General features: G+C 42.3%; 4 protein-coding genes across 8 annotated transcripts in view; 1 reads left to right on the top strand and 3 right to left on the bottom strand.

Annotated features, from left to right (window-relative positions):
* The window catches only part of SLC1A7 (solute carrier family 1 member 7), a 46810-nt gene extending 39092 nt beyond the window's left edge, over positions 1-7718 (bottom strand). For both annotated transcript variants that reach the window (XM_053950701.1, XM_053950702.1), the window contains exons 1-2: positions 7568-7718; positions 6438-6517 (exon numbers count right to left, since the gene is read on the bottom strand). In XM_053950701.1, coding sequence (XP_053806676.1) covers positions 6438-6517; positions 7568-7708 — 221 coding nt within the window. In that variant the 5' untranslated portion in view covers positions 7709-7718. The remainder of the gene's footprint in view (positions 1-6437; positions 6518-7567) is intronic.
* CPT2 (carnitine palmitoyltransferase 2) overlaps positions 1-15796 on the top strand; it is a 64750-nt gene extending 48954 nt beyond the window's left edge. Inside the window, exons 1-5 of one of the 3 annotated variants that reach the window (XM_053950699.1) lie at positions 7726-8156; positions 10061-10141; positions 10249-10355; positions 11978-13282; positions 14150-15796. In XM_053950699.1, the coding sequence (XP_053806674.1) occupies positions 8044-8156; positions 10061-10141; positions 10249-10355; positions 11978-13282; positions 14150-14481 (1938 nt within the window). In that variant the 5' untranslated portion in view covers positions 7726-8043 and the 3' untranslated portion in view covers positions 14482-15796. Of the gene's footprint in view, positions 1-7725; positions 8157-9167; positions 9290-10060; positions 10142-10248; positions 10356-11977; positions 13283-14149 lie in introns of those variants that run through there. The other 2 variants (XM_053950698.1, XM_053950700.1) reach the window with 2 other exon arrangements.
* A 563-nt stretch (positions 15797-16359) lies between these two features.
* On the bottom strand, positions 16360-22652 carry CZIB (CXXC motif containing zinc binding protein). 2 transcript variants are annotated; one of them, XM_053950703.1, is made up of 8 exons: positions 22489-22652; positions 22151-22234; positions 22010-22066; positions 21181-21262; positions 20680-20711; positions 20146-20223; positions 17423-17488; positions 16360-16671 (listed from the first exon to the last, which is right to left on the bottom strand). In XM_053950703.1, exons 1-8 carry the CDS (start codon positions 22492-22494, stop codon positions 16594-16596), a joined length of 483 nt encoding a protein of 160 aa, XP_053806678.1. In that variant the 5' UTR covers positions 22495-22652; the 3' UTR covers positions 16360-16593. The 2 variants fall into 2 exon arrangements, with proteins under 2 accessions (XP_053806678.1, XP_053806679.1); XM_053950704.1 differs by having other exon boundaries at positions 22485-22614.
* Positions 22653-23272: 620 nt separating this feature from the next.
* Positions 23273-25151, bottom strand: MAGOH (mago homolog, exon junction complex subunit). Its single transcript, XM_053950706.1, has 5 exons — positions 25010-25151; positions 24844-24902; positions 24594-24704; positions 24204-24286; positions 23273-23559 (listed from the first exon to the last, which is right to left on the bottom strand). Exons 1-5 carry the CDS (start codon positions 25116-25118, stop codon positions 23460-23462), a joined length of 462 nt encoding a protein of 153 aa, XP_053806681.1. The 5' UTR covers positions 25119-25151; the 3' UTR covers positions 23273-23459.
* Between the last annotated feature and the right edge of the window lie 52 nt (positions 25152-25203).

The raw sequence follows: 25203 nt of genomic DNA, 5'->3' as shown, positions 1-25203 counted from the left end.
ACAAATGTCAAATTTATTCAACTGCTTTTGTCTAAGAAAACAGAGGGAATCCAGCCAGCCCCTCAAGCTCCACATGTCATTCCCATTCCTTTGTGAGACACTAAGTATTTTAGAGCTCTCAGAGGACTACAGAAAAATTCTGTCAGGTCACAAACAGTTCATACCCTATTTGTAATCACCTCAGTGCTTTCCACACCCATTCAATGTGACCACAGATTCCTCTTGCTCGTCACTAGATCCCTACTGACACTCCCTAAATAATTTCTACTGGGTTGGTCCAATTTTGTCATTATGATGTGTAATTGCAACATGTCATTTTTCACTGAAACAGTCTGGACCTCTGGGTTGCACAAACAAAAGAAAACACTAGAAAAAAGTATTGGATCTGACCATTAGGCTTAACATTTCTTAACATAGCTAATGGCATTGAAAATGTTACAGATGATAATGTGGAGAAACTTCTGAAGATGTCTCAGGCATGGAGGGGGGATAAAAACTTTCCTCTACAAGCTGAAGTCATCTCAAATGATGACTTTTGGGGTAATCTAACACCAGTTCTGCAATATAATAGCAACATAGAGATTGAAAATAGTATAATGGTGTCAGTGAGATTGCTTTCTGACTGCTTCTTCTTACCCTTGGGTAATCCTTATATTTCAGTTTCATCCAAGTACTTTTGCTTTTCACTCTAAAAGTAAATGTGTTTATTCCCTCTAGTCATCTTCTTAAGACTCACTTCTCTACACTGACTTTCTCCACAATAAAGACTTGAGATAATATATCCTAGGAAAGAGCTAACATCTTGTTCTCACTAGGGTGAAATGTACTTTTATTATTATTTACATTACAGTATTACACATGACAGGTAGTGCAGAAAGGGGATTTTCTGCACTTTATGTTATCATTCAGGTCCCCCACAGATTTCCCCATACACACCCCACAGAAGGTTTACCCTCCCCTGTTGGGGAAGGCCTGTTCCTCAGTGCCAATAGAGGTGAAATAGAGGGAAAAGTCCACAGTCCAATAATGAGAAGAAAAAAAGCCCTGTGTTCCCAAAGCAATTTCATTCTATGGAAAATACTTCTGCCTTGGTACTTCATGGAACATTTTTCTGAGCAGGCTCTTCAGAGACCCAGAGGCAGCACTTTGCAGCTGCTCCTCAGCACCTCACTAGATAATACAGTACATAAATTTGATTGCACTCGACTATAGAACCAAAGAATGTTTAGGTTGGAAAAGACCTCTAAGATCTTTAACTCCAACTGTTCTTTCCCCCAGCACTGGCAAGTCCCACTAAACCATGTCCCCAAGTGCCACATCTACTTGTCTTTTAAATACACCCCAGTCTGGCAGCAAGGATAAGAAGAGAGCAGTTGGTATTAAGGGGAATAGTTTAACACATACATAAGAGACAAGACCAAGCCTAAACTGACCAGAACCTTCTGTTATCCACCCTTTCCCTTTAGGTCTTCAGGTAAATTATGTGTCAAGACATGGAAAATACCTCTTAGTACCAGGGGTGTATTAGAAGAAACAGTACTGCACAAATTCTCATTCATGTAAAACCAGTATTATTGAGTAGATTAATTTTGGCTGTCCTCTTTATTTAAATATAACCATAAACAGAAAAAAAAATCATAGCCTTTTAGACATCTCTTTTCCTTCTGAATGAATATTATACTGATTTTATCAGACAGTGTTTTATAATCATAGTAAAAGGTTTAAATTATCAATTGCAGTATAGGTCTTGGAGAGTTTGGGTCAAACTTTTCACCCCTAGCAAACAATGATCTTAAGTAGCAAAACAGAGGAACAATCTCCAGTGTGAGGTTTATTGCCAGTTTCATCTGCAGCTGAGAGCAAACAAACGGTACCCAACAGAACCTACCCAGGTCAATGGCCAATTTGTTATGGCCTCATACAGGCAAACAATGTCGGAATTCCATTAAAACACAGTGAGCAATATTTGTCATTGGTGAGATGTTTAAATGGCAGAGAGCTGGGGGAAAAATATGGGGAAAAGGGTACTAAAAAGAGAAGATTCTAATTAAATACTAGGCTTTAAGAGCAGGAGTAAGAATCACCAACTTGGGAATGTGAGCAGAAGGATGAAGGATTACCAGAACTGATGGCATTATGGACAGGAATCCCTTTAAAGAAAGACAGAACTATATTTAGAGTATTGTATTTAATTCATCAACAAAACCACAATAGTAACTAATATTTATTACTAATGGGCCTTCAAATAAATATGGAATTTTATTAGTATACACTTGTTTGTACCAGGCGCAACATACTCAGAGGAACAAGCTCTATAATTTAAAAAATTCAGGTCAAATCAGGTCTTTTATTTTGACTATAAAGGGAATAATATTTCTTTAACAGGATCTGCTAATGGAAAAGGATCAAATCTCTGCTGCTCAGTATTTCTTAAAAATCTAGAAAATGGTTGGTGGTAAATAAATACAAAATGTAATAATCTTCCTAAGCTTAAAAAACAAAACTGCTTTTTCCAAAGGAAATATAACCAGGCGGTTACAACAGCAAAACAGTTTGAATCTGACCTGACAATTCTTTTCCGACTCTCACTGCTGACTGCTAATCACAGTCTTAGAAAACTTGGCCCTGTATCTTTTTCCAGATAAAAGCTTAATCATATAAACAAGGAGAGTGCTGGAATAAAGGATGCAACTTTCTATTACACATATAGGTAGATATATAGGACAAGGAGAAACTAGAAGGTTTATTATTTTCTAGATAGGGAGTGGCAGCGGCAATCCCCGGGATGCGGGAGCCCGGGCAGTGGTACCAGGAAAGCCCCGGGATGCGGGAGCCCGGGCAGTGGTACCAGGAAAGCCCCGGGATGCGGGAGCCCGGGCAGTGGCAGCGGTAGTCCCCGGGATGCGGGAGCCCGGGCAGTGGCAGCGGTAGTCCCCGGGATGCGGGAGCCCGGGCAGTGGCAGCGGTAGTCCCCGGGATGCGGGAGCCCGGGCAGTGGCAGCGGTAGTCCCCGGGATGCGGGAGCCCGGGCAGTGGCACCGACAGCCCCCGGGATGCGGGAGCCCGGGCAGTGGCAGCGGTAGTCCCCGGGATGCGGGAGCCCGGGCAGTGGCACCGACAGCCCCCGGGACGCGCGGAGGGATCGGGTGCTCGGTGTCCCGGCAGAGCCGCCCGGTGGCCGCAGGGTGCATTGCGGGGTATCACAGCCCGAGCCTCCGGCCGCGCCGGGAATGCCGGAGGGACAAGGAAAGGGCATTGAACAAACCTGAGCAGCGGGATCTGCCTGAGGGTTTGATAAACAGAACTTCAGGGCAGGAGGCACGGGCAGCTGTGCGCTTGCCTGCTGGAAAACCTGAGATCTGTTGAAGGCTGAAACGTTTTGCGTATAAGGAGGAAAATAAACTGTTTGCATGGTCCCTGTCAAATGAGGATTGAAGCCTCTGTCCCAAAGAGAATCAGGGAACTTCAGAGCTTCTGCAGCTGATCTTTCAGGCTTGTTGAGGACATCGATCTCCCTGTCCTCAGGGACATGTAAGAGCTTGGACAGTGTCTAAATGTGTAACTATAAATTCAGATTTGGCTCCTATTCTCTCTGAGCTCTCTTAATATTTCCCAGGTCTAACAGCAGTATCCTGTGTTTACACAAAAAGCAGTTCACATCTAGTAACTACAGGCTCAAAAATTTGGTCTTGTAAGGTTCCAGTACTGAGTATCCCTTGGGCAGACACGAATTGTCAACTATTTGTAATTATCTTGCCAGCAGAAGTATTGTGTTGTCTCACCCGTTCTCGCAGCTGAGAAGAGCAAACTCTACACACAGGGGATACTGATACGTATGAGCAGGGCTAAATCTCAGGCAGAGGATGGGTGCAATAAATATATACTTATTTCAGAGTTGTTCTATGATGCTATGAAGCTTGTTTAGATAACCAGATAACTGAAATAATTTCAAACCCCACCCTTAATGAAAGTCCATGTCTCAACAAAACCAAAAGCTCATGCAGGGCTCAGACTGACAGGCTAGTGGGTGATGGTTGCTTTTCCAAGATTTTTCTGTCTGTGGGAGAAGAAAGAAGTAAGACCACAGATGACAGGAGACATCAGAAATAGGTACAGGAGCTCTGGGATAGAGCAGTTCCAGGAGCAGGAACAAAGTTCAGGAAATCAAGAAACTGTACTTTGAAGAAATGGTCTCCTATTGTTTGACAGATTTCCTTTGCATCCAAGGAACTTTTAAAATAAACATCATTCAGAGATAACTGACTGTATCATAATTTCCTCATTCCTAATGAATACAATCTGCAAAGTTCTGTTTTGACTCTCTAACAATCAGGTCAAGAAAGGGAGTATAAACTTTCAGCCATTTCTGTTTAAGGCTGGATTTCTGCTTGTGATCTGTAAGTACAAGATTTTCTAGTCTCTTGTCAATCTTCTGACCTATCCTGTTGCCACTTTTTACTTCTGCTACAACCCTTCAAAATAAGCTCTGGACTTGGAAACAGGGTAGTTTGCACTAAGTCCCCCTTTTAATCTTCCTTTCTCACCCCTCCTTTTCTTTACAAGTAATTTCTTGTGTGTTCAAATAAAAACTTGCATTAATTTCAACTAGGAGAGCAATATTTAGAGTTCTTTTTATGGTGCTGTCCTCCTGGCTTTTGTAAACAATAATAGGGAATAATTTAAAAATAATTTGAATGCCAGTGCTCTGGCAGAACAGGCTGAGAATATCCCAAATCAACAAAGAAATGTAGTTTAAATGTGTATGCAGATCGGTAAAAATACAGAGTACTGGTTTACTGATTTTATGAAATACATGTGTGGAAAACACTGTGCTTGTTATTTAAAAAACCCAGAAGACAACCAGCCAAAAAAGCCCAAACTGTAGAAGAATGTTCTTATATCTGGAGTGGCTTTTTTCTTGCAAACCTTGCCATTTCAGTTTGTATTAGCAGGCACTGCTAGTTTGTTATACAGGGAGATGGACTCACACTTGCAAGGAGAATGGAACCTCTTTGAAGGTTTGTAATGTTTCCTCTCTTTCCACCTCAGAGGACACAGTGCAGCTGCTGTGACGTTGAGGCTCAGAGCTGTCACATCTCCAGCAACTTAGGGCACAGGTTGTGCCAGAGAAGCTCTTTCTTACTGCTGCTGCTCTTCCTAACATCTCTAAATATACTAGAGGACCAAAAGAACTGCACATTTTAGGGAAGGACATGTAAGTCTGCTCCAACCCTTTTCTGTCCTCCTCACTATGTCACTTCCTCATGTAAGACTCTTGCTTTCTTTGGAAAACTCTCCTTTCACCTCTCAAAAAAAAAAAATCTCCTTACATGTTTTGTTGTGGTATTCTCTAGATGCATCGGCCAGGACCAGGTGTGAGTCTAGGGTTATAAAACCAGTTTCATGCACAAAGCACCATGACTCAGCTTTGTTCTGTGAAAAACCATGAGAAGGCAGATGTCAGGGTAGATGATGTAAAAATAAAATTAATGCTGTTGTGTTCATTTTCAACAACTGTCAGTGATCTGAAGATTAGAAACTTGTTTTTTTCTCAAAGTGGAAGATGAGGTCTTGATGTATGAATTAGGTTCCAGAACGGGAATCAAATATTGCAGTAATTTTTTCTCAGCTCTGGTAAAGTTGGCTTTGTTACTTTCCATCTCTTTAATAACCTCTCAGTCTTGGGCACATGAGAGAGTTTTTGGCCATCCAGCTGGTGTGTTTTTGGGACTACAGTCAGTGGGAAGGCAGTCAAACTTAGGGAAAAGCCTGCCCTAAGTTACACCCTCCCACTGCAAAGGCAGCTGCCATGCACCAGTCAGAACCAGCACTGAGATCATTAATTCTGCTACTGTGAAAGTGCCACCACTAAAGTGCCACCACTAAAGGTTCTATCTTAACAAATGAAGAAGTCACTTTCACTTCCAGCCAAAGCCAGCTACATATTATCAGTTCACTGGAGACACAGGGTTTTTTAAAATATTTATCAGACTATAAACACATACAGAACACCTCAAAATACTGCAGGACACTATGAATTAACTGTGTTTTTTTCATTGTATTTGTATAGTGTATTATTTCAATTGTTTAGATTTAAGGCAGACTTTTTTATAAGGTGGGTTTTTTATTCCGTAGATTTAACTTCTAACTAGCTTGAAGGAAGAAGTCCCATTACAAGGGAAAAAGAAAACAAATTTAAAAACCCCCATTCATTAATTTTAAAGCAAATAATACCTATATGAGGTAGAAATTATGTATGGCAGGAATTATCCTATCAATTAAAATACATGTTTATGGCTCCACTATAAATATGAATGTGCAGCAGCAGTGATGCCTCTGGCACTGTCACCTAATTCAGTCACAACTAAACCATTGTGTTGACAAATCTCATTCAGGAAACTTCAAAAGTTATTGGAATAATCATTGTCTTCACTTACCTTGAGACAACCAGAGGGAGAATGAGCATTTTCAGCATCCTCATCAGTAACTCACCAGGAAACTGGAAGTAACTAATTTCCTGGAAATACATGGAGAGATGCTTATTGTTTTGAGCTAAAGACTGACTGTCTTCACAAGTGCTGCTAGAGCTGTGAATCAGATAACATTGCTAAAATCTGCACCTTTGGTGCAAAGACAAGGTGGCAAAGATAGCAGGCTTTAAAAGGTAATTTTAAAATTAATTAGATTACATAATGTGTTCTTATTCAATAAACACACTGCATTGTTCTTTCCTTTACAAAGGAAGACAAAAATGCAACGTGCCATCTCTTGAAGACTACTGTTAATCAGTTGCCCTGAATAATCTCTCCATTCTGCATCTTGTCTGTTTTCCTAGATGTGTTTGAAGCTATGGCTTGGACACAGACAATGTTCAGACAGAGAGTGGTTTGCAGTAGCAGAGGCCAGAATTGGTTTAATTTAGTTGCATTTACTAAATGCCTTATTTTTTAACTGAGACTTCTATTTTGTGCTCCAACAGTGCATTTATTAATGCATGTTGTTGTCTAGTCTGTATCTGACTGATACAGCAGAAAAAGAGCACCAGCTTAGTTGAAATACGCTAGGGGAGAATTCCCCAAGTGACTTCACTAATGATGGGAAATCTCAAATTTATTAATCTGAAACACCATTAGTGTTATATAAACATCTGCATCCCTGTGCTGAAAAATATTCCCAGTGTTTTCTTTAGCTGTATGTGTTCCAAAATAGTATAAAATGCAATGTATTGCACTACCAGTTTCTGCAGGCCTATATTAAATGCTACATTTCATCTAGCTTAAATGTCCACTATTATTATCCATACCTGCAACACTCTGCTGTGCTCCTGCTACGCTTCCCAGGTGTCTGAGAGACCAGAACCCTTGGCTAACTTATTGTTTGAAAATGTGTGTAAAGACCCAAAGAACAGTGTAGATTGACAAAGAGAAGAAATGAAACCATTGTAACAAACACATACGCGTGACTTTTACCTTCCAAAGCCCACCCTGAAGTTCCCCAAGGTACAGATGTCTTTTGTTACGTAAGTCTGGCATTTCCTCTGCAGGGACTTGCTGTGAGCTGCTCTTACCTGCTGGGAGAGTCGCCTCGTCCTCAGGAAGAATCCCAGGAGGCAGCCGATGGTGACGGACAACACGGAGAGGATGAGCAGCCCATTCCTTTTACAAACATCTTTGATCCGAGCGAGGATTGCATCCAGGGCCACCGCCATGCTGTCCTGCCTGCTCTTTGGAGAAGAATCAGCATCCCATGGGGAGAGAATTCACTCGCTCCTCTTGTTCGGGTGCACAGATCTGGCTCTGTATAGATCAGATCAAAGCACTTCCAGTTCTGCTTAGCTGACCTGCAAGGTCACCCCTCTGCCAATAGCCACCAAGCAAGCAGCTGGCATTATTGTTCCAAATTAATACCAACAATCCTATTATCAACTACATCATTAAGAGCCTGGAAGAAGATTAGGGGGCTCTGGAAAATTAGAACAGAATGCAGTAGTATTTCTAAAACAAGACTAGTTCAAAACAAAGTGACACTCCTGGGAGAAAGACAATGCATTCCTCAGCCTCCCCAGTTTGGGGTCTGGACACCCAAACCCAGAAAGGCAACCCTGCAAGCCAGCATTCAAACAGGGAACAGAGCAGTTTTCCCAAAGGGCAGGGCAGGTAACATTTTGAACAGGACTATCACAGCAGGGCAAGCTAGGTGAAACTGGACTTCATTAATTAAAGCAGGCTTGGGTTTTTTTTGTTTTCATTGCCAAAAAAAGGCTGAATGAGCAGCATGAGAGACACGCATCAAACAGGAAATAGCCACAGACTGGAACACGCAAGGACACCTTCTGTCACTGGGCATTTATTATCTTGGAAGTGAAATGATTTCACTTTTCTTCCAACCACTATGTTGATTAGAGTAGGGCCAATTTACTTTCAGAGGATTATCAGACTAAGCCACAGGGATTGCTTTCCTTTCCTTTGCTGTGTCCGCATTCAATCCCAGTGCTGATTTTTATGCTAGTGAGTGTCTGATAAAAATACACCACCATAACCATTCACATGCCATGCTTTCTTATGAAAGCATTTCTGTAGTTTTTGGTATATTCTGAGATTATTCAATGTTTTTATGGAAAATATTCCCCACAGTACAACAAGGTTGTGTGTTTATAATATTACATTTTATACCGTGATCAAGTATTTGTTGTTGCATGCTCATGTATGAGTGAAAAAAAAATCAGGAGAGATTAAACTGTTCTTTTTGGGGGCAGGATCTCAGTCCTGTGGAGTCGGTAGGACATATGGATACACATACAGGAAAAAAAAAGCGGGGTGGGAGGAAATAAAAGAAAAAATACGTGGAGTCTGTATGTTGAACATAAAACAAAAAGAAGTGGATTGCAGAAAAATAAGAGGATTGCAGAAAATTTTATTAATGAATCAGAATGCTTTGTTAGTGTGTATGTAAGAGGACTGATGCTGAACCGCCCCAACACCCCGGTAACTTCGCTACCTTAGCAGCACGTATCCAGCTTGCTTTTGGAATGGAATAACAAACAACACTTCGCTTTTCCCGTTCGCTCCCGGAGCCCCGGGAGGAGCGGCGGGCGGGGCTCCGGGCGCGGCGGGCGGGGCTCCGGGCGCGGCGGGCGGGGCTCCGGGCGCGGCGGGTCTGACCCCATCATGGCGGCGCGGCAGCTGCTGAGGGCGGCTCCGGGGCGGCGCGGCTACAGCGGCGCGGGCGCCGCCGAGTTCCTGCACCGCAGCATCGTGCCCACCATGCACTACCAGAAGAGCCTGCCCAGGTACGGCGGGCCCGCCGCTCCGGGGGGACGCGGGCAGGGCGCGGCGGCGGCGGTGGCCCGGGGTGTCCGCTGTGAGGAGAGGGCAGAGGGAACGTCCGCCCTGGGCGCCGCGGTGCGCGGCTCGCTCTGTGCGAGCTGCCCGCAGAGGAGCGGGTTCGGCTTTACCAAGTGTCAGCGTAACCGGCTACAAACCTGCTACTGAAACATCCTCTTGGCGCCCAAACCCCGTGAGTGTAACGGGATTGTGCTGTCGGAAACAAAACTCAGGCTCAGAGGAAGTTGACAAAGATACCGAATAGGAAATTTGTGAGAAAAAGATGTCCAGCTGTGAGGGGGTAGCCCGAACAGAGCTAGCAACCGAACTATTCCTTCTACAGAGCTGCCTCTCCTGGCAGCGGTTCCTGTCACTCTATTTCTTGTAAGGGATTGGCTCCCATCACTGCAGTACCTTTGTAAAAAGACAGTCAGTTTGGGTTTCTGCTTTATTTCCCAAGAACATTATGGTGTCCATCTAGTTCCTTGCTTAACTTATTCCACAAGAAACTTATGAGGCATTAGGATAATGTACATAAGTATTAGCAAAATTTTATATAACATAATAGTATATACTGTGTAGTGTGTATGTATATATGTCTGTATGTATAGTATATATAATGGTATAAGGAAGGATATGGAAGAAAGGAGGCAAAGAGAGATGACTGTGTAAAAACCACAGGCTTCACTCATACCCTTGCTCATCAAGTGTACACCTCTGTGTTCCACTTCCTTCAGACTACCAATTCCCAAGCTAGAAGATACAATTACGAGATACCTGAATGCCCAGAAACCGCTTTTAAATGATGACCAGTTCAGGTATGGACAAACACACATTGGAGTGTCAAGTTCTGCTTCAAAGCCAAGTGTTAACATAAGAAATGTGACTTGTGACAGCATTTTGACACTTTTCTTGATTTTTGTAGGAAAACTGAAGAACTTGCTCATGCCTTTGAAAAGGGGATTGGAAGAGAGCTGCATGAGCAACTGGTTGCTCAAGACAATCAGAATAAGCATACAAGTTACATCACAGGTACGTTGGCCTGCTGAGTGTAGGACAGGTCTGTAGATCATCATACTTCGGAACTGCTCCTAATGCCACAACTATAATAAGCTGAAGCTGTAAGTAGCCCAGAAACTTGGAATAACCTGCTGTGAACACTCTCTGTGGCTGTATTTGAGCAATTTCAGAGGCTGTAGAAAGAAATGCCCATTATCTAATGTCATCTATTCTACCAGAATTCTGGGTAGATAGATACTGGAAAAATGATATTTTTTAATGAGTTTATAGGGTTTAGGTTAAAGAGGAGCTTATCTAGCACTTCCTTTAAGGAAACTGAAGCAATCATTTCCAAATAATTCCATGTTATTTAGCAAGAAAAGTAAACTTTGAGGGAGGGGTCACAGAGTATAACTAAGTTTGGGAGGCAGAAGTGGTCAGTACTCACAACTTAAAAGCCCTTAAAGCTACAAAACGATATTCTTTTAAAGAGCCAAAGAAAAGGAATGACAGAAGCAGGAAAATGAGAATAAATAGAAACAAATCAGGAGAGGGAGAGCATGTGATAGATTATTATATAGATATAAAATGTATATAGATATAAAATGATAGATTATTATTACTTTTGATTATTCCACTTTATTATTGCTTCCACGTACAATGGAAAGTAAAGTATGCTCATGAAAGTATTAGCAGGAGAGATGGAAATAGTGAAATACCTATGGAAGTAGAAGTTTCCATGTTGCCCAGTGAATGCACTTCTATCCTTGCTGTTCAGACTGCCCGTTAAGGTGTTAGCTGCCACTCAGTCTGTAAGGAATACCAGATTATTTCACAAAAGCTGCTTTGTTGTATTTTACTTTCCGTTCACTTTGAACAACATCTTGGGTTTTAAGTCGTGTCTTTATGTTGCTAACCTGTATGCTGCTTTTTGCCTATGAATGGTGGGGTGTCTGTATTGCTTTTTGTTCAGTTATTTTTCTTCTTTATGCATCATGAAAGACCTGTTCCACTTGAAATTGGTTTCTGAAAGAATGTAGGGTTGTCTCCACCCTGGACTTTCAAGTCTGGCATGAAAAGGCTACGTGTTGATGATTAATGTGGTTTTAAAACTGTAGATGAGTGTTGCTTACCCACCACTGAGAACCTGTAATTAAAGTTGTAACTTAGCCCCTAGAACTACCCATTGCCCTTCTTACAGTCCAGGTAGAAGGTTCAGCCTTCTAACCTCAGCAAGATGCACTCAGTGACAGAAAGTGGTAGAAGTTAATAGCTTAAGAGTAGGTGAAGGCATGAACCACTCTAAATGTGAGGCGTGCACCAAAATAGACCTGGGGAGCTGCACTCTGTGTCCTGGGAATTAAGATTTGTCATTGAGCCATAAAGAAAACAGTATGTTAGCCCTTGTTGCTAATGACATGGACACCCTTGACATGGATTATTCCAAATGGAGTATTTTTATGATTAGCCAACACTATCTTTCTTCATAATGGGGGTTTGGAGAAGCCGTGGGTGAATTATTTCATATGTTTGTCTTGTTTAAAAGCATTTTAGTGTGTGTTTATTCGTGATCACTGCTGGACTACACAACCCTCTTGTCTGACTCAGGAAGCTGATTTTATGTTCTGACCTCTTTCTCAACTGTCAATTTTCAGGTCCCTGGTTTGACATGTACCTAAAAGCACGTGAGCCTGTTCTTTTGAATTTTAATCCATTTATGTCTTTTAATCCTGATCCGAAATCAGAATACAATGATCAGCTCATACGAGCTACGAACATGACTGTTTCTGCCATACGTTTTATGAAGACCTTCAGGGCTGGTTGCCTTGAACCAGAGGTTTTTCACCTCAATCCAGAAAAAAGTGACACTGAGATCTTTAAAAAAATTATCCGATTTGTGCCTTCTTCAATTTCTTGGTTTGGTGCCTACATGGTCAATGCTTACCCCCTAGATATGTCTCAGTACTTCAGGCTTTTCAATTCTACACGGATTCCTAAGCTCAACAAAGATGAGCTTTATACAGATGAAAAGGCAAAACACTTATTAGTGTTGAGAAATGGAAATTTTTATGTGTTTGATGTTATTGATAGAGATGGAAACATGTTGAAACCCTCAGAAATACAAGCACACTTGAAATACATCCTTAGTGACAACAGTCCGGCCCCAGCCTTCCCTCTTGGCTACCTCACCAGTGAAAACCGAGATACATGGGCATTGCTGAGGAAGAATCTGCTGGACAATGGTAATGAAGAAGCTCTTCAAAAAGTAGACTCTGCCATGTTTTGTTTAAGTTTAGATGATTTTCCCATTAAAGACTTAGTGCACTTGTCCCACACTATGTTGCATGGAGACGCTGCAAACCGCTGGTATGACAAATCCTTTAATCTTATCATAACTAAGGATGGCACTGCAGGAATTAATTTTGAACATTCCTGGGGAGATGGTGTGGCTGTGCTCAGGTTCCAGAATGAGGTTTTCAAAGATAGCACCAAGACACCAGCCATCAGCCCCCAGTCCCAGCCTGCTTCAGTTGACTCTTCTAGAGCAGTGCAGAAACTTGACTTTAAGCTGAACGATGCCTTAAAAGCAGGGATTACCAAAGCAAAACAGAAGTTTGATGCCACTATAGAATCACTGTCTCTTAACATGATTCAGTTCCAAGAAGGGGGCAAGGAGCTTCTAAAGCAGAAGAAGGTGAGCCCAGATGCTGTGGCTCAGCTGGCCTTCCAGATGGCTTTCCTTCGCCAGTATGACCAGACTGTTGCCACGTACGAGTCTTGCAGCACGGCAGCTTTCAAGCACGGCCGTACAGAAACCATACGTCCTGCCTCTGTGCACACAAAGAAATGCTCTGAAGCCTTTGTCAAGGGACTCTCCAAACACAGCACAGAGGAGCTGCAGAATCTGATAGTGGAGTGCTCCAAGTACCATGGCCGTTTGACGAAAGAGGCTGCTATGGGTAAGTAGGAATGCATCAAACTACTCCTCCTTTTGCATTAAAATGTCTAGTAATGTTGCTGTAAATATTTACAACTCAATATTTTAATGCTGACGGATATCTAATGTAAACTTGACAAAAACAGTAGCAGAAGGCTGCAGTTTAAAGTGCATTCCCTCATTCTCACCCATTTCTTGATAGAGAGGAGTGCCTCTGTGCTTCCCACAGCACCTTTCATGTGTTGAGAATTTTTTATACTTCAGTTTTTGTCCTTAGAGCAGTTGCACTGTTTGAAGATTTATTTAGTGCATGTTGAACAAGAACTTTGGCTTAAGTCTGAGGAGGTACTGTCTTATCTCTGCAGGGGATAAAGGCTTTAACAACTTCCAAATCAAACTCATTTTTTGGCCATGCTACTCCTAGCAATTTTGTAAATGCTTTCTTTTGAACTGTCCTTCTCAGAAGCATTAAAATTGACAGCAGTAAAACCAACTGTTGGATATTATTCCATAGAGTCTCTAAAATTTGCCTCCTTTTGTTGGTGCAAGATGTTCTTCCTCTTTAGATTCATAAATCTTAGGAAAGACTTTTTCTGCATTAGACAACTTGGCTATGTTCAGGTAAATAGTTAATCAAAGAATGTGATGTATTATTAAAATTGTCTGTTAACACTGCACTTTAGTGTACTCTCCTGCTCCTGTTGAGCCTTGCAGTAAAACAAGCAGGCCCTGTTCTCCTAGGACATGGGCATGAAAAGTTTGAAAAATATTTCCTATCAGTACAAAAATAAACTCCAGTTCTACAAGGCCTCCTCTCTTGTGGCTGAGGTGAGTTTACTTCCCACAAAAGTCAGGCACCTCTCTCACACCTGTTACTTTCTTTCTCCAGGCCAGGGCTTTGACCGGCACCTCTTCAGCCTGCGCTATCTGGCCTTATCCAAGGGGCTGGCACTGCCTGATTTCTATCAAGACCAAGCCTATGCTCGCCTTAATCACAACATCATTTCCACCAGCACCTTGGTGAGCCCGGCTGTGCAGTTAGGAGGGTTTGGCCCCGTGGTGTCTGATGGCTTTGGAGTAGGGTATCAGGTACAAGATGACTGGATAGGTTGTAATGTTTCCTCTTACCCAGCTAGGAATGGTAAAGAATTCCTTCAGTGTATATACAAATCACTAGAAGATATCTTTAATGTTTTAAAGGGCAAGAAAATTGGTAGTTAAAGACATTGGAATATTTTACAGTTGCAGAACAAAATGCAGATTATGTCTAATTGACATACTAATCAGTGTTCAGCATGGATGAGACTGCCCAGCCTAACTGGCTTCATGTATCATCATTGAACTTGAATACTGTTAGATTCACTAGGAAATTTCTATCTATTTCAAAGAAATCACTTAGAGACCTTGAATGCATTTCAGGAAATACAGACATTAACTACGTCAAATCAAGTAACAGATCCATGTGTTCTTAAAACACATAATCTAAACCAAGCATTTTTATTGAGTTAATGAACTTGGAACACCTGTGTTCCATGAGTGTTCGGACAGACTACAGTACTGTGATCCCACTCTTGAACTGTTTGTTTTAAAAAAATATATGCAATAATTTTAAACATAGAAGAGTGGTTCCGTTTGCACTCTTGCAGTAAGCTTGCTTACTAACTTACCTATTTAAACTTGAATTTATATCAGAACTGATTGTGCCTCAACTGCTTGAAGCCTTTCCACTATAACAGCTTTTAGAGACACAAAAAATGAAGTGGGAGACTTTAAGAAACCTGCAGTCACCAATTGGGTTGTTAAACTGACTGGAAAAGACTGTATTTTAATAAAGCTGCCTATTAATAACCACAAAGTTATTTTATTGCCATATCTAAATCATACAGAATGGGTAGACCCTTTATCAACAGCTCATGTTTCTTACAAAGGTTGGAAAGAAAACTGCTGCAAGTATTCTGCACTGTCTTGTATGTAGATCTTGAATTCCTGCCTTTTACCCTCTTGATTTCCTCTTTTTCTTCTGGGAGGCCAAGTCTCTCTGTGGAGCTGAATTGCACAGTGGTGTTGGCTTCAGTGATCTGTGTAAAACTAATGCAGCTCATGTCCCACTGGCCCGCACAACCGAATGTATCAGCAGAACAGCAAAGTCTGAGCACATTGGTTGGATGTGACAGATCAGCTTCAGAGGCTCAGAAACTACTTCCCTTTGCTCTTCCTTTGGGTGTCTCAGCTTCCAGGTTCTCCCAGGGTCTTTTTAATTTAGCACAATAAATGTAAGCAATACCCTGTCCTGGAAGTATGAAATAGAAATGCTACCAGGGGAAAGCCTTTCATATGTAAGCCTGAAGGCTTTGCTCTTGTAATGTGCTGTTCTGGTTTTCAGCTGAAAAGCAGTATTTTAAAACTAACTGTAAAATTCAGCATGATTGTTCATTTAAACAAAGAAAGGAAGGTGATAATTTGGGAAGATGCAGGAAATAATGTATCAGGAAACAATAATCAGACCAAAAGTCTGAATAAAATTCACTAAAGATTGGCTGGGCTTTTTTTTTTCTTTTATTTGGGTTTGTTTTGGTGGGGTTTTTTGTTCATGAGAACAGCTGACAAGATTGTGAGTGCACTCACCAAGGAGTACAGAGGCTGTCTTCACCTAAAAATTAAGTTTACTTAATGATATACTTGGAAAAATAACTTACTTTTCAGAGGATTGTAACTGTGTAAATGTCAGCAGCAGTCAAGCTTAGTAAGTGTTCTCAGGAAACTCACCTCAAGTCTTTACCTGAAGTGGCAGAAAGCTGCTTGTTTCCTTGAAGAGTTAACACAGTGCCTTTACTAGTGGTTGTAGCCATTTCCTCATGATAGGAGTGGTGAGTGGGAAGACTTTGTTTGCTTATGTTAGACAATCAAATATAGGTACTTCCTGTGACCAACTATTAAAACCCTTTAAGGCTGAAAGTTGTGTAAGCAGTTACTCAGTCCATTAGCTAAGCTACAGTCCACCACAACCATGTAATTCCAAAACCCCACAGCATTAAGGACATGGCACAGTTCAGTCAATATGTACTATTTTCAGTTTGTACTGAGGCCATCTCCAAGTGCTCCATGGGAAATATTTTATTAGGGCATGCTAGGGACAGAAAGTACAACTCAGCGATGTCGGTCAAAGGTTGAACTCAATCTTGGAGATCATTTCCACCCTAAATGATTCTGTGAACTTAGGTATCCATTTCTGAAGTGCAGCCATGTAAAAAAGTAACTCCAAGGAAGCTGTATATCTGATGTTTACAGCTCCTCCATCAATAACCATGTCCTAATTTGTTAGGGGTATGAACTTCAGCATTTTACAAATTTATGGGTAACTTCATAGATTCCAACAGATTCCTTTGTTTTTTCATCATAGTCATTCCAATCCTGTAGGAAATAAGATTTCACAGTGTTAGTCACAAAGGACAGAATGCACACAGACTGGATTCAAACTGGAACTAAACGTTACTCAAATTGAGTCTTAGATATCTGTAGAAAGTTAAATTTTAACACGTGAGAGTAGCAAGATCACTAACTAACCTGACATTAAATGAATTTCAGTCTCAAGTGTTTTTATATATGTATATTGCTGGGGTTTATTTTCTTATGTAGTCCCCAGCCTGTAGTGGACAGGGAGCAGCCATAGCAGGTGAAAGGATTATCTATCATTTACAATACCCTAGTCAGGTGGGTAAGCAGACAAGCAGATCCCTGCCAAGTAGGATACCAGGGAACAGATTTTGACCTTGAAATTCCTGCTCACACCCAAGAAGATTTACAATGCTGGTGTCATTATCCTGAGCTTTGAAGGACAGTGTCTATATTACTTTTTAACATCTCTGTGCACAGGACAATGGGCAGGGATCTTCCTAAACAGCCATTTAGTATTCCAGTTCTTGCTCTCTGGAATTCCTGAGTGACTTAAATCTTTGTCAGCTGCTAAGTTAACAAATCCATACTTCTAAAATGACACTGTTAGTAATGCTGGTTGTTCATACTTGATTCAGTTTCTCTCTCCAGCTGTGGCCTTCCTGTGGCTACAGGAAGAGCAAAACCACTCTAGGGGCATGTATTTTGGACTAGTGACATGGGGAAAGCAAGCTAGGTGAGTAGTTTTACTAGTGAAAAGACAACGTACCTTTTCTAACAAGTTTATGTCATTGAAAGGTGTGCCAGACTCTGCACCTTCAGCAGCAAACCCTGCCTGCAAACACATTTGCAGAAAGTTTTTTAAAGTACATTGTACTCACAAAATAATAAATATGATCATTGAAACATTTAAACAAGGTAGCTCAGCACAAAAATGTATTGTATTTCTTTTAAATTACGTAGAAAGAATAAGCAAGCTCTTTGCTAATTAGGGCCAGTATAAGGTTAGGACCCTGCTCCTCTATTTTTCCCAGCAAAAAAAGAGTTTCCAACTATTCTAGATAATGTTAAAGCTTAGTTTCTAAGTTTATGTAGCAGCATCCAATTACTACTAGTAGTTTTGTGTTCAGAGTCCACACAGGCATAATATCTTCATAACACACTGCAAGGAAAGCAATAGAAAATGTGGAAGAAAGCTAACAGTTCTAGCTTGAATATTGTCAGAATCCAAGAGATTCTGGAGAAGGAGCAGCTTGTATTGGATTTAGGCACACAAGTGACAAGCAAGCTTTACGTGTAAGCAGGATCACCTGGCTGAGTGAACAGATTAGTATCCCAAACAAGCATTTCACAGGGGACAGTTCTTCACTGCCATCACTGTTGCTGTTTTTAAAGAGTGGAGAAAGGACAGCTCTAGGAAGGTGCTCTGGTTTATCTTCCATAGGAACAGCTCTCTCTCTTCAGGGTTCACAGTTACCAAGCTATACAGTAAGATTTACTAATTTTAAAAGTACATTTAAAACTCTCAGACACTTCTGTAGCATGCAGGAAGGTTTCCTACATTGTCAATTCTAACTACAGAATTTTATTGACAAGTGGCTAAAAATCAAAGGTAGCTTCTTCCTGGTTTTCTGCAAGGGATCTGCACTTGCATTCTGGATAAAGAAATCCCCACTAGTGCTAGTCAGACATTAAGCTGTAAGTATGTGCAAAGTAAGCCACAAGACTTGAAAATATTTGGGGATTTGAATGGAAGGTTAAGCACTTGGGAGTTAAATGAACCACAGAGTGTGGTAGATCTAATAAATCTAACAACAGGAGAGGGATCTGCAGGGCACAGTGGCCTTTCAGTAACTGTCAGAAGCCCATGCCAAGGGAACTGCTGGGGTGGAGAGGAAGATCAGCATTGTGGGTCAAAACTGAGCTGAGTATAGAACAAACACCAGAAAAATGAAAAGAAGCCCTGCTTTTGCCACCTGGAGCCATTCACCAGCCACGTGACTGCAATTGCAAACTTCTGCACTAGGTCTAAAATGAGGGTTTATATCAGAGAAACAAAGGATACTTTCTTTTCTCTAACACTCAAAATTTGGTGGTGGTTGGGTTTTTAATTTTTTTTTTGATTACTATAATTTAAATAAGACATGCAAGCATTAAGCTACTTTAAATTGACTCCAGGTGTGGTTGTATTACATGTACCAAAAAATACAGCAACAATACAGTGATTATATGGCCACATGCCATATTTAGTGCTAATCAAAAGTGAGATCTAGCGTTGTGCAGAAGCCAGGCTTTGGAACTGCAGAAGTCCCTTGAGCATCAGAAAACTCTCATTTACTGATTGAGGCATCCAAAAATTCACTGAAACACCTCTTCAGGGATTCAAGTACTCTCCAGTCAAGTGCACCAAACTCAGAATATTAAATTAAAACTTCTGTTACAGCTGTGAATTCTTTGTTCTGTAACTAAAATTAACAGCTAGGATGCAGAGCTATAAACATTTCCTACATTTTGTAGTCTTCTCATAGATTTTTCTTGAAGTGCAAGTTCCTAAGTTGGTTGCAAAGCTTTCAAGCAGGAATAAACTAATAACCATTCTGGAACAAAGGAATAACAATTCATTGAAAATATGGACTTCACTTTAAAATAAAGACCTCCCCCAGCACACTGCGGTAGGGATTCTAATTATATCAAATTTTTGTAGGATCAGCTTTTTTGGGCTGTTTCTTAGCACAGCATCCCAGTCTGAGAGAAGGATAAGGCAGGTTTATATTTGTCAGTCTATTTACACCTAATCCGACTGGAATAATAGGTTAAAAATAGCAGGGAGTTAAGTGGCAATAGAGCATGACCATGCACAAGAGATGAGTCATTGCAGACTGGCCCTGAAGAATCCTTTAACTCTGAACCTTGAGGTGTGCTTTGCACCAGCCTGTAACTGCCACTGATCTTCAAGCTTTGTCTGCTCAAGCAGCAAATGGAAAAATGCCAGTGTTCATCTCCTGTGGCTCTGGTGATGTCAACCCCAAAGAAAATCTGTTTGTGTTTTAGAGGACACACACTAAGTGTGTTCATAACCTGAGCTTGATGAGCTCTGTAACGCACCAAGGAGCAAGTGGTACTCTGTATAATGCTGCACTTTCCCTTTGGGAAAGGCTCTTTTGCAATGGCCTGAGGAGTGAAGACCTCTCAGATGAATTCAGATTAACACTGAGTCACCTGTGGGGCAGTTTAAGTACGATTCCAAGGTACACTTAGTTGTAGATTTTACTGGCACAGAGAATACCAGTTGTTTGTGTTAGCCGTTTGCAAATTTTGTGGTGTTTTTTTTTTTTTTTTTTTTTTAATCAAATGAAGTAAAACAAGGAACTGTAGAAGGATGGGAATCTGGGAAGGTCTAAGATGTTCCAGAACCATTTCAAATAGTGTGTATTTTATCACTCTAGAAGAAGTGCTTTTAAAGACAGAAACTAATCATAAATAAGAACTCACCTGTGGTTGAAAATCAACTGGTTCCAGGCCTCGGCATTCAAACTCCACAATTGTTTTGAATTTCTCGCTGTCTTCGGCCTGTGATTGAGTCAGAAAACCATTAGTTTCCATCCAGTAGAGACAGTGACAAGCATTAGTCTAGGAATGGATTGCTTTAAAGCAGCAGTTGTCATCTCTGAACCCCCGGTGACAGCAAAATCCTATGGCTCATTTCATAGGTGGTCCCTAACTACCTAACTAGAATTTCTTAATCTGCCATGAGGAAGTCTTTGTAAGGAAACCTAAAGGCATTTATATATATATATGTATGTATATATAATACCTCTAATTTGGGTGATACAGTTCTGTGTTGGCTTTTGAAATGTATCAGATTATTCTACACTTTAGACTGCACAGAAGTCTACAAGACATTTTCTGTCCAAGGACAAGACCAGCTGTTTGTGTTCTTGAAAGAGGATGATAAAGCAAAAACTCAAAATACTGTTAATGCTTGTTTATCTTTCACTTGTTACATAGAAGAGGAAACAAACTTACATTGTAAGGCTTGATTGTCTGACTTAAAATATCTAAAACAAAAAAAAAGTATACAAGTGAGTGGCACTATGTCTTCAGTTTTGTTCAGCACAAACCAAGCACCAGGATCTTGTTTCACAGCAATTTCCTTATACAAAGCAAAACAAATGCAAGAAGTGCAAGGTTTTCCTGCAGCTCATCTTCAAAAGGCAGAATTCAATTTTTCTCCCTTCTCCTGAGAAGTTTACACTGCACCATTTTTCTGTACCAATGCCAAAAATATCTGCAAGCTTTTGTAAAACAACAATACAGATGAGTTTTGTTCGTGCAGAAGGCTGGACTCACCAGGAGGCCTTGCTGTCTCCCTGAACGTGATGTCCAGAATGTGCCTGCTGGGAACTCAAGCACCAGTGTACAAGGGCAGAAATCCCTGGTGAAAGCTCTTTACAAACGGTGTCAAAAATGGGGACTGAAAGAGAAACTGTGAAATGGATGATGCCTGGTCAGTGTCCAAGCACGTACCGATGGAGCTCTCCCTGGAGCACAGCTTGCACTTCTGCACCATCGTGGCGCTTCCTCGGCCGCCTTTCAGGGGAGCACTGTCCTAAAATCCATGACAAGAGAGACATTTTAACCCACTCCAGCTGAGCCTCTGGAAACCTCTGAAAAGGTAAGGCAGTTTTTACAACAACCTTTAGCTTTTTAAAAATACTGCAACAAGGCAGCTTTTTTTTTTTGCTACAGAGATTAATAATTTAACAAGCTGCGATTATCAAAGAATAATTCTGTTCCAGACTTTAAATAGGGAATAACAGATATTTGTGTCTTATCCATATAGGCATGCTCTATTAAGTCTTCAAAATACATTCTTACCATTCAGCTGTATGCAATAAAATGGGATGATTATTGCTAAGAACAGACAAGTATCCCTGATAAATTTTATCCTGCTTTTCCAGCTTCCAAATGCTGATTTAGCATGCTTAAATCATCTTCATTTACCTAACATTCTCCAAAAGGATTCCATCAGCATCAGGGAAATATACTACAGGCACAACTGTATTTTGATACCACTTCATAATTTCTTTTTAAATTAAATTTTTACAGAAAGGTGTTTTAAAAGCAGATGTAATACTTTGTTACCAACGGTCACTAATCAAATGGCATATGTCAATTAACAATTGCCAAATATTTCTTTTAATATGGAACATGACAATTTTCTAAATGCATATAGCTATTGAAAAACGATCTCATCTAGAGGGTAAGCTGTCACGTCCTTGATGCAGATACGTGAATAGAGGCAGGGTTGTGCTCTCATTTTTGCTCGGAGGTAGGTTACGAGGGGCACACGCACCATCAGCCGCAGGTACTGCCACTTTTCGGAGACTTCACCGCAGTTCCCACATTTCAGCTGGAGAACACAAATCGGAAGGTTGAAAGCTGTCAATAATCAGGGACATGCGCCGCTCCCGGCCCCGGCCCCGCGGCCCCGCACCTTGAGGTACCATCGGAAGTCCTCGCCCTCGGCCCTTAGCCGGGTGATGTTCTCCAGCGTGGCGCGGAGCTGCAGCCCGATCCTCTGCAAGGCAAGCGGCGGAGCGGCGTCAGCCCTGGCCGGCCCGGCTCCCCCTGCCCGCACGGCCCGCGGGGCTCCGGCCAAAGCTCTCACCTACCCCCACGGCCCGCGGGGCTCCGGCCAAAGCTCTCACCTACCCCCACGGCCCGCGGGGCTCCGGCCAAAGCTCTCACCTACCCCCACGGCCCGCGGGGCTCCGGCCAAAGCTCTCACCTACCCCCACGGCCCGCGGGGCTCCGGCCAAAGCCCTCACCTACCCCCATGGCCGCGCGGATTCGCTGCAATTCCCTGCTCCCCGCGCCCGTGCCCTCAGCCAAGATGGCGGCCCCGCGCTCCCTGCCCGGCTGGGCCGGCGCGAAGCCGCGTCTGCCCTCAGCCAAGATGGCGGCCGCCACCGCCCGCCGCGCGGGATGGCGGGAGGCGTCTGTGGGGAGGGAAGGAAAAGCGGGAGGCGCTGGTGTTTTGAAAGTTACACATCAATTAATCATTTTGTATTTATTTATTTATTTTAAATCGCAGCGTCTTCTTACAGAGCAAACGTGTTAAGAGAAAGCAAAAGCGCAGTTTGGCAGCACTGCCACGAGGTCTGCCCTCAGGGCCTGTGGGAGACACCTCAAAGTCTTTTAACAAATGCTGCACAACAGATCGGCTAGCCTAGAACTAAATATATTCTAGGTCGCTTTTCAGCTTCTCTGAAGCTGAACGGGACGGTCAATGAAGATCCTGCATGGCTCCTGGGTTTGTCCCTGCCTGGAGGTAAGCGGGTAACCTGGGCTGGGACGAAGGTGATGCGTGTCTGCTATAACCATTTACCTGTGCAGAGTCAGATCTTGTTCTTGGCTCGCCAACAGAATACCCAGCTCACGATAGTAACAAAAGTTTGCCTTGACAACTGGCAAAAGTTCTGTTTCACAGAGCCAGGCTTCATTCCTTTTTCTACTGCTGTGTAGAGAAGTGCAGTGTGTGGGTGATCCAAGTGAAGTGACACACTCTGAATGCACCATTATAAAAGAAGTGTTAGAAGTCAGTCTCTCACGACAGTTTAAAAATTAAAAACGCAAATCTCACCCTTTTATTGAGTCACTGACAGTTTGTAACAACAACAAAATAACAATCAAAAAATAATGTAAAGTACAAAAAAATTTCAGAAACAATGAAGAACTGGAACAGGATCCTCCCTTCCCACCCCTACTGCTAACATTGCAATACAAACTTCAGTTTGTCTGATTTAAATTGGCTTAATCTTGAAATGGAGGCCAATAAGACTGAAGACGAGACATTTAAGGTCCTGGACCAGGTAGTAGAACACTCTCAAGCCTTCTGGATCTCTGCAGTTCACAACAGAAGGAAGAAAGGGGGAAAAAATTAAAATAATTAAGAAATTTTAGACTGATGCTCTTAAAGAACAGGTTACAGAAGTAATGTATTAAAAAACCCAAAGCCTACATGGGGACTTTTTACATGTCATCTTAGACATTAACAGATTTGTTTCATTCTACACTGATTGATTAAGTATTCTCTACTCCAACTGTGAACATTTTAAGCTTTTACAAAATATGCATTTTTATCATGAAAACAAGTATCAACAGCACTTAGGATTTTACCCCTCCCTTCCCCCCAACAGTCACAGTCTTTTCAGCTTAGGTGAAATACAGAAATACAGATATTTTGATTCTCCCAAAGAAATTGGTACGAACATGCCAGTGGCAGCTCAGACTCAGTCTGTGTGTAACAGGGTTCCTACAGCAAGGTCTGCTCAGAATGCTGAGGGCATTCTCTGAGTTTGAGAACACAACCTGTAATGCCACAGCCTAAAGGCATTTGGCACACTGTGCTACAACACAGAGCACTGGTGCCCCCAGGAGCCGATTCATACTTTGAAACTATATAGAATACATGTACCAAATAATCAGGAATTTCTAATACAGATTAGTTAACACAAACAAGGGCAGCATAAAAGCAGAGTACATACTTGGACTGATTTACATCAATGAGGGAACCGATTTTTGACGTTGTAAAGGAGATGTGCTCGTCACCAATTACTATCTCGAGCTCCTGAAAAAGAAAAGGTTATAGGAACTCACTGCTTTATGGTACCAGTTACAGAAATACTTCAGTACTGTGATGGTTTCTATTTTTTATTACGGATTTCTATAACAAAGATATCAAATGCAGCAGGTCTGTGGATCATATTAGCTTCCACAGCTACACTGTCTTTGAGGCACTACTCAGGTTTTAAAGCAGCATTAGTTTCCCTTTCGGCTGGAAGCAGTACTGTCTTGAAGAAAAAGTTTAGTTATGCTTCCAAGGAGCTAACATATGAAAATTAAAGAGCAATTAGAAGAGACACTGTGCACCCTACCTGTCGGCCCACTCTGTCAGGAGGAGGCCACAGAGCATCATCTTCTTTTGTGATTTCACTGTCGTCGATTATTCTCTTCAGCTCCTCCATCACACTCTTGTGCACATAAGCCTGGACACAACATTCCGGCAGAGAAATAAATACAGCCCTGCCCACAACGCCCCGGCAACGAAATCCAACCCTGGGCCCTGCCCCGAGTCCTTTGGCTGGCACAGACGCCCTCAGCCGCGCTGCGCGGCGCTGCCCTCACCTCCTTTCGGATCATCACGTCGTTCTTGTAGTTGCTGTTGTTGGCGTAGCGCAGCTTACCTGCAGGGAGAGGCCGCGCATTAAACCACGCCGGGGGGACCCGCGGCCCGGGAGCCCACCCTCCGGGAGCGCGGCACACCTCCCCGGGCCCCCTGCCCCGCTCTCACCGTCGGGCCGGAATTCGAACTCGAGGAACTCGTGTCCGAACTTCCCCTTGTGCCCCACGTAGTAGCGCAGGTAGAAATCGCTCGCCATGGCCACGCCAGGGCCCGGCATCTACGTCAGCCGCTGAGACGGGCGCGCGCCTTCCGGGCCCGCGCGGAGCAGCGGCGGGCGCGGCCGCCCCCTGGCGGGCCGGGGG

This window comes from Vidua chalybeata, chromosome 9 (genome assembly GCF_026979565.1).
Source record: "Vidua chalybeata isolate OUT-0048 chromosome 9, bVidCha1 merged haplotype, whole genome shotgun sequence".
Classification (NCBI taxonomy): domain Eukaryota; kingdom Metazoa; phylum Chordata; class Aves; order Passeriformes; family Viduidae; genus Vidua; species Vidua chalybeata.
This window is presented reverse-complemented; position numbering and strand designations above follow the sequence as displayed.